General features: G+C 34.2%; 1 protein-coding gene across 1 annotated transcript; it reads left to right on the forward strand.

Annotated features, from left to right (window-relative positions):
• Positions 1-4,918: 4,918 nt before the first annotated feature.
• Positions 4,919-9,391, forward strand: Smp_093780 (peroxiredoxins, prx-1, prx-2, prx-3,putative; the record flags this gene model as incomplete). Its single annotated transcript, XM_018791191.1, has 2 exons — positions 4,919-4,974; positions 9,208-9,391. 2 exons carry the CDS (start codon positions 4,919-4,921, stop codon positions 9,389-9,391), a joined length of 240 nt encoding a protein of 79 aa, XP_018645604.1.
• Positions 9,392-9,728: the final 337 nt, after the last annotated feature.

Below are 9,728 nucleotides of genomic sequence, written 5' to 3' on the forward strand. Positions count from 1 at the left end.
ATGTATGTGTATAAAACTGTTGCTTTGGTCACATATATTTATGGGATCCTTCTAGGAAGGTTCTAGCATGAAATCCTGAAATACGTTGTTATAGTCAATATTTGGTTTTGGTCGCTCGACTGATAGAATAACTTTCCTGTATCAATAAGCAAATTTATTCGTTTTACTTGGTAACTCTCTTGTATCTTTTATAAATTTACCTACTTAGTGAAATTTCGATTTTACTACTGATTGAACGATTATTGGTTGGATTATTGAGAGATGAAATTTGTTTGGGTATTGTACATTCCAATTTTTGACAAAATTTGGTAACAATAGTTTGGAACTTCCATCAATCCAATCACTTTTTTTCAGTACAGTTTTACGTTTGCTATAAGAGGCTTATGTTTCTTTCATGGAGAATGATTCGATAGTGTTGTATGTTTTGTCATGTTCGAAAACATAAATCTCGAACTATATCAGGAGGACCCCAGGATTCGTTTCTCAAGCTTCTTTCGGATACAATGTAGAACAGTGTAGACTTTTGATAGATCTTCTTGGTTGTCATAAATGTCTGCGAATTCTGTTAATAACTGATGCAGATCGCGCTCCATCAACGTTGAAGAGAGGCGATAGCCTCTAAGGTGTTAGTCTGTTTGACGTCCCCCCGTAAGTTGAATTTCCATAGACTGACACTTTCACCGACCGAATATCTATCTATTCCCGAGCGTCGACTACCTTGGAATATCCGGCTCTCTTTGAAGTTCAAGTGAATCGCCCTTATATCTGAATACTTTTTAACATTTCGTGCCATCCAAGTGAATGAAAACTGAGTATTTTAGGTCTGCTGAGGGACCACAGATGAATTTCAGGAATAATAGCGGGGAGAGTTTGGTGCCTAGTGAAACCCTAGTCACAATGATAAACATGGCCTCACTTCTTTAAAGCCTAAACCCACCTGTGAAGTATCGGACAATGATGGAATAAACCACCTAGTATGGGATGAATCAAAACGGATGAACGAAAGCCAAAAAAATGAATTTTCGATGCTTTCAAATAAAATATTAACATCGACCCAGTACGGTAGGGAGGTCCAACTGTGTTAAGGCTGATCAACCCTTGTCCAGAGAAGCCAATCGGCTTTTCTTGAAAACCCGCTGCGTAAATGTGATCATGTCCAAAAAGCCTTATTTCTAAGTATTGGCTTGCGAGTACGACACTGAGTTATTGGATATTGAGTGCAGAGACTTCCATGGTTTTCCTTTCTGTAGATAAGAATCGGAAGTTATCAGTCAAGAGATTAAAATCTAATGTCACCTAAAACATTCTGTAGATAGCCAAGTGATAAGTAGTTATTTGAATCTTATTATCAGAAAACCAGGACAGAATAACAAAATAACGGTCAGTAACCTCCAATTGGCCTTGAAAGTTGTCATTTTTCAAAAGTACTACATATTATTGCTGACAACGAAACTATGTACAAACAATACAAGGTAGTGAAAGTTAATTTTATATAATCGCCTTACAAATACAAGCTTTCTCAAGACCTCCGGGTTCGCCGAGTTTCCAGCAGAGCACCTGCTTTTTCTACGAAATCTCTGCAGAGTGGGATCAAGGGTGTGACAAGATTAGAAGATTATGTCGGAAAATATTTGGTCGCCATATTTTATCCTTCAAACTTGTAGGTTTTTTAATATCAATTGCTGTGGAAAATAACGGGCATATATTCCTCCATTTTGGGGAACTTTGAGTGAATTTTGGAGTTTCCACCAAAGTTGTAAATATATGATGGTTTGCCTGGAAGTTTGAAGAAATTTTGGAAAAACCCCGAAGTGTTATAAGATTTTGTACACATATTGAGGAAAACTCAAGAGTTCACGAAACATCTCGGGGATTCTTCCCTAGACCTGAAGAAAAACTACTCAAGACGGACAAAATTTCCCCAAAAACAGGGATATGTATGATATACTAGATAATCAGGCAATATTACCTATTTACGTTTTCGTGTAAGACGTTGCAATCGGCGGCCACGCCGTGGGGAATACGGTATCCGTCTCTGAGTTTGTTTGGTTTGCTTTTTTAGCCTTATTGTGATGGTCTAGTGGAGGGTTGATCCCAGACGGAGCTAAATAACTATGTAACATTTATTTAAGACACAAAACACCAACATGAACCTACCTTTGGGTCTAATATAAGATAAGGGGACGAGACTTAGACGTTTTTCCATTCGACCTAAAGTGGACTGGAAAGTCTTATCACTATCAAATAACTCACTCATTGAACTTATTCAAGTATACCAACGTTCTCAATGAGACTCAGTGTGGACTACGGAAGCCGAATCCGAGGTGATATCTCGAACTGATGGAGAATAGGATCTGATTAATTTATTCACCAATGGACTTGAAGACTTTGAAATGTGTCCACAGCTCTAGAAAACGTTTATTAGTCGCCGCTACACAGCCTTCAGTTGTTTCTAACTTATGACTTACTATTACTAATTATTACAGGTCTTTAAGCTTTCTGCATTTAGAGAAACACAGTAAGTGAAATGAGACTCCCTGGTGGGGCAACTTCCAGGAATTCGCTCAATGTTTCATTAATTTGGCCCTAAGACTTCTACCAAATCGGCATTTTTATCAGGGTTCCGTTTTTGTCTTAACGAGCTTCCCACATGGCTGAATTCAATTATTCGCTGGGTTCACTTTTAAAGTTTCACTATAAATTAGTTTATTGATGAATCATCAAAGCCATCCTCCACTGGTCAACTGAATCTTAAAACTAAAAAATATTTTGCTAGGCTGACTTCAGAGCATGTTAATGAAAGTTACTCAGAGATCCTAGTAAACGCTATTTGAGCGACTACTTCGAAGCTGAAAAAAGAGAATGCGGATTTCGGTAAATCATTTCTTCTTCATGAAAAAATGTGTTTGCCAAATGTGAACTGTTTTGTTTGCAAGACATAAAAAGGCATAGAATGCGTAATAAGCATAGCAAAACGCAAAGTATAATCGGCGCTTCAATGTATACCTACAGCTTCGGCCTAACTGATAAATATTTTTTTGGAAGACACTATTAGACCAGTGTAGAGTTTTATAATTTAAGCAATACTAATTCTTCGAATTCTCAAGGTTACACCAAAGAGTATATATATATATAACCAAAAGTCAGTCAAAACCAGAAAGCTATATTCAAAGTTTTGCAAACTGAGCACTTAAAATAACCACACAACGGTCCTGTCAAAATTCATCAACAACGAATGGAAAGAACAATTTGTGTATGCGTTGACAATTAGTTAGAACAAAAAAACAAAAGAAAAGTAAGGAAGATATCGATCCAACCATTCCGTTTGTCATGTTTTAAACCGAATGTACATCAAAAACTGACAACTCAAAAGAGTTACGGAGTTGAACTAAACATATGAACAGATATTTGATTGTCTATTTAAGGGTTAGCAGAGAAGAACACAGGAAGCGTGATCGTTTTTTGACGCAACATGAATGACATTATTTAATATGACAATTCAGTGGCAGTTTCAAAAACTTAGGGTGTTTCGATAAAAAGCAGAATATGCTAAAAAACTATTGGGGTAATTATTGCTATCAATCCAAATTCAACTAATTTCTACAGACCATTCAACCAAATAATAATCATTTACTTATCAATTATTAGCTTTAAGAATAACCTTGAGGAAAAGTGAAGACTAGTGGATTTCAACTATGTAAAAAGCTTGACAGTGACGTAATAATGTCTTTTGGATACCTCATGATCCATACCGAGAACCGATTGAATTCAGGAGTATATTTCACTTACTTTCGACCGATATAAATCAACCATCCCACTCCAATAAACTAAATATGAGTTGGCTACTTCAATTATCACGTTACGAGCCTGGTCAGCAAGATTAGATGAGGATTAAGTATCAAACGATATGAACTTGAACATTAACCTTTGATTGAATGCGTTCACTCCATGTTTTCCCGGAAAAAATCAATGAGGCGATTTATAATAATTTTACTGAATATACACGCATACAAACGATCATAATGTTAACCTAGCTTCTCTTCCAGCCACTGTGCAGGAATTCTGCTCTTTTAATTCACTGTGAAAGCGATAGATCATTGTTCTCAATTTTGCATGAAGTAATCACCTATAAGACCTTTCAACGTACATACTAGGCTAGTAGTTAGGTCAATACGTACATATCATGATGTATTTGTCAATTGTTTAGTGAAGAGTAATAAAAGCAGTAAGTGGACTACCAGTCCTTCCCTTGATAAAAGATTCATTTAAAATTATTGGTATTTTGATAAAAATCTGGAACAGATATCTTGATGTCAACGTCAACCATGTAGAAATTAAAGCTCGTCTGATTAATAATGCTGATTGAGGTCAAAATGTCGGGTATACTATGTTTTGATGTTAGGTATTGTAAAACAATTAAAATAGCTCTGGGGATAGTTTTCGTGTTAATTGCCACTAGTTAACGAGGATAGCCTGCAATGTCGTGAGAACTGATTCTACTATTGAGATTCAAACCACGTGCTACAGGTAGCATTAGTTTCCTTTACATTTCAGACATCTTACTAAAGAGTGATAACCAGTACGTGACTTGTATTCGGGTTTTTTTCCTAGCTTTCTTAAATCACTGAATGACTAAATACTATTACAGTATATTGTTATTTGTGCAACTATCTTCATCATTTGTAGAGCACAGTTAATTTATCAGTATTTTTCATATGAAATTATTTATAGCCTGAAACTTTCATCAGAAGAGCTATTAAATTTTAATGGTTATTTGTCAGACTTTCAAGAAATCAATTGTGAAATTTTAGCGATCTCCCCTGATTCCCTAGAATCTCATATCGCATGGTATTGCGCGCCAATTCAGAAGAATGGGCTTGATGAAAATGTCCACTTTCCATTATTGGAAGATAAAAACATGAGGATCTGCAAAGCATATGGAGTTTCTAACGAGGATAATGGAAGTGCTTTAATGTAAGTCTTTTTATAAGAATTTTCCATTGTAATGGAGTGGGGGAATTAGGACTAATAATCCTATGTAACATTGGCCATATTGTAAGCTTTGGAAAATTATTTAAGTTCAGTTACTATTCATCAATAGATAGAAACATTTTCGATAAGATTTATTTAAAACTAAGAAATACAAACTCGAGACTGGAAACTATTCAGCAGTCGGTTTTAATTCTGCAGGAAATCGATCGCTTATAGATTAGTTAACCAATACTATCTTCGAATATGACATTAATAATGAAGAATGCCAGCTTCTTTAAGAAGGTAGAATCGCTCTGCTGACTAGGACTGAACAGCGTGAGGTCCACACCCGAAATGTAGCATTTGTTCTCTCCAATCACCTAGTCAATAATGTATTAACCCTCAGTTTAATGTTAATGAAATTCGTGTGATTATTAATTCCAATACTTACCGTAAAACTGAGAAAACGTCATTATATTCAGTCACAGCTAAACAAAGTGATATGCTGAAGTAGTAGGATGTATGTATCATAGCTCGCAGAAAGCTCAATATAGTCATCTTCCTATTTTTAGAGTATACCGGCTAAAATTGAACGTTAACATCATGTTTTCATATTAGAGAACATTTATTCAGGTTCATTGAAACATAAATATAAACATTATTTTAGATGACTGTTACTGTAGTGAAGAATGGGTGAATGTTTATTCTTGTTGATATTGCAGATTTCGATAAAGCATATTGTTTACTTATTTGGAAAGTTAAATAAGTGGAGGGGAAGTTAAAAATGGGCTATTCCCGTTCTTTTTACGCTTTTGCTTAATTTGAACATTCATACAATATGTAAGTCTCCTAAACATTGGATATATCTCCAAGTATTGCCAATAATTTAAATAAAAGTTTGATTTCATAATTCACCAAGTGGACAATAGATTTGGCGTTTAGAGAAAAAAGGTATTGGTTTCAAGTATAGGTGTGATCATCAGCGTCTAACTGAAGAGTCACAAACAGAAACAAATGTGCATTCCGGATTCTACTATCAGCCGCGATTGTTCTGTTCTATATAACGTGTAACATAATGGCTATACTTATACAATCTGTACAGTGTGCAAATTCGTCAACAAATGTGTCGAATTCAGTCTTTTTTTACCAACAGTGAAATGATTCAGATCGTTCCTAGTAACGACATGAAAATTTTTGAGTTAGTTTTTATCTAGATCACTGAATACACAAACAGCATTTAAGCCAAAGCGATATACATTTCCTTTTTCCTTGAATTTATTGAAATAAATTATAATGAAAATACAGTAGATTGGTTACATTTTTCAGCTGGAGCTTCTTCGTGTGTCAGATCAACTTTCTAGTATAATTCTAAATGGTATTCAAGTTACGCAACATAAGCGGTCACTATTTGAACATAGAAAGCTTTTTTACACAACTGATAACTATATCTAAGAGAAAAACACCAAGGTATACGCTGAGAGACAATTTATCATGTTTATTGGCAAAAACAGATGTAAACGTATAATTTAATGGGATTATATAGGTCATTATGTAAAGGTTTTGAAAGAAATCGTGGTGCATTTCACCTTTATAATCATCATTTTAATTCATTAAAATAAAAAGTGATAGTGAGGACGGAGACTAAATTACAAATTCCGTAACAAATATTATGACTGTTACCTGGATATGTCCTGATGATGGCTAGTAATGAGATGCATGATGAACATTCTGTCCCACATGGGTCTTGTCACGGGGAATTACTTGTATCTCAGTGCCCATATTAGCAACAAGACTAGAATCTGCTACCTATCGCTTCAAACCCCAATAAGATTATTTACGGAGCTACGGCCGTTCGAGAGACCAAATTATCGACTAAAGCACAACGTTGTTAAATGTCATACATGACTGGCCAGCATCAATTTTGTCAACGAATAAGAGCTAACATTAAACTTACTTTCAGGACTTCCTACTGATTACCTCCAACCAATTAAAACTACTTTAAGGGATTGTATCAAACAGCATTCAGCTATGAATAAGTCTATTCTTCATAAATTATTTGAAATTAATTAATAAAAAATATTCTGTTTGACGTAGTAACTTGTGTTTATTATTCGGACTATAACTAATAATATTATCACCATTATTCATTTGGTATTGTTTACTTGAAGCTTTCCATTGATGCTTAAGACTGAAGTTGACCAGCCCCTTAATCGCATATATGCATACTGTCCGTATTGTTTCGATATTGCCTTAACTCACAGGCATTATAAGCAAAGAAGGATGTTGGCTAGTAGTGGAATGCGGGACGCGCGTTTCGTCCTATTCGGGATTCGTCAGCTGAATCTCACAGTTAATGTTCACTCTGGGACTTGAACTCAGTACCGTTCTCTTCAAACGTCAATCCATTACTCACTCAGATCCTGATAGCCACTTTCTTGTGAGATGGGGTGAAGTTTAAATAACGCGATAGCATTTGAAAAGAACGGTACTGAGTACAATGCCTAGAGTGAACATTAACTCTGATATTCAGCTAACGAGTCCGAAATAGGACGAAAAGCGTGTCCTGGATCCCACTGTTAGCCACTATTCATCTTTGCTTATCACTATTATTATTATTATTATCATTATTAATAACATCAGAATCTCATTTGTACATAACTACTGTAGTAAAAGTTTTAAAGGAGGAGGATAAAAGATGTGTGTTATCGATCTAAGGTTGCCATGGTTAACGATGGGTGTATTTTACAGAAGTTTTTAATTAATTATGGACAGGCATATGACTGAATAGCAATACTGGTCATGATATATTTTGTCAATTACTAAGTAACATTTCATTTTATTCTATCTAAATATATATATATATATATATATATATATATATTTATTTATACATATTCCAGTGCAAAATGATAACTTTTAGTAATTATAAAAACAATTAAATCAATATTCATGCAACACCTTTTTCTCTTCCAAAGGCACTTAGATGTCAATTTTACATATATTACTATAATGGCGAAACTACATATTTTTCATTACAAAACAAAATTTCTGTAACACATTAACCAAATTTAGAAACATCACACCTTAAGTCGCAACGTTTATTATATAGTTTTACAGGGGCATCAGATTATTTTTATTCCTTTTGTAAATAAACAAAATCGAACGAATTATTTCTGTTAACTATCATTAGATAGACTTGGTTGAGGTTTGGTGTATATCGAAAAATTTACACCTAAGAAATGATATATTTAGCGGAATGCGGTTGGCACTGTGTGATTTATTGGCTGAAATAGCTGGTTCGTGACAATTGTTGAAAGAGAGACTTGAACTCAAACTCAAATTTCAGTCAGCTGGTGATTTACTGCTGTAGTGAATGAAAACACTTGTTGGGGACAATTGAATGTATTTAAGCAAAAATTACAGACTTTGTCACTAAATTCTGATAACCATACAATGAACAGTTAATTTGAAAATTAACAACCAATTGTCTCAATCTTCACTGTTCCTTCTGTAAATATCAGTTCATCTCCTCTAATTCCATTGTTCATGCATTTTCCCACCAATTGCGCTTCATTTCGATTCTTTCCTTGTCGGTCTTCTGCCAAAATACATTCTATGTCTGACCATCGCCATATACTACTTACGTGAATATAAGTAGACCACACTACACTGCGACTATTAATATTTAGCTATTAAGTTGAAGTACATCAATGTTAGTTCCACATTATACAAAATATATAACCTTCAGCCCCCTACATACCATGTTGTTTTCTGTTTAGCGAAATCTGAATTTTAACTACCGTTCTTACAACAATTAATGTGAGGTGTTGGTAGCGTTTCCTCTCACTAACTAACTGTCGTTTTCCTTCATATGGCCACATATGTCTCTACTCTGGGAGTGTCATATTAAATCTGAGAAAGTTCCTCCTAAAAAGTAATCTTCAATGATCAATTTGTTTCGAAAGAAAATAATTTATATACACTTAATCAATTTGATATAAATATATTTTCCGTCGTTGTAAGGTAAATCGAATTCAGCATGTTGCCGAATTTTATAACATTTATCAAAGAATACGTTTTGTACAGCAATACCAACATCTGTATACGTCATTTCATTAGTTTCACAAATGTTGGTCAGTTTTATATGGTTAAGAGAAAAAAAACATTAATAGTCTTTCTTACAAATTACCATTTAGTTGTTGTTCATTGACGCTTACTTATTTTTGCTTGATGTAGGAGCATTTTTGTAATCGATACAAACGGATTGATACGTGTTACTATATGTTTAGATAAAGGAATACACTTCTCTGTAAGGGATATACTACGAATGGTGAAAGAGTTACAAATGAAAGATAAGGAAGATGAATTGGATATTTTAAAGCACTCAGAAACAACAATAACAACGCCGCTACTTGATTAGTTAAGCAAAGCGTTGAGAAAGAAGTGTTATGTGTTATTGTATATCTGGTTAGTTTTCAATTATCAATGGTTTTTGTCTCTATATGATAATTCCTTCTGTTGAATCCTATGTAAATTCATGCTTACTGTGCAATTTCTAACTTCGTTTTTCTAGTTCTACTGTTACTTTTAAACCTTGATATGCTATGATTTATTCTGTCATTGCTTCGACTTGTTTGTTTGTATTTACTTTCCAATGATAATGCAAAACATAATTATAGTTTTATCCAACTGTATGATAATCCTTATAATTATGATATGATATATACTATTTCAGCGTGAGAAATATAACGATGCAT

Source organism: Schistosoma mansoni (assembly GCF_000237925.1).
Source record: "Schistosoma mansoni, WGS project CABG00000000 data, chromosome 3 unplaced supercontig 0192, strain Puerto Rico, whole genome shotgun sequence".
NCBI lineage: Eukaryota > Metazoa > Platyhelminthes > Trematoda > Strigeidida > Schistosomatidae > Schistosoma > Schistosoma mansoni.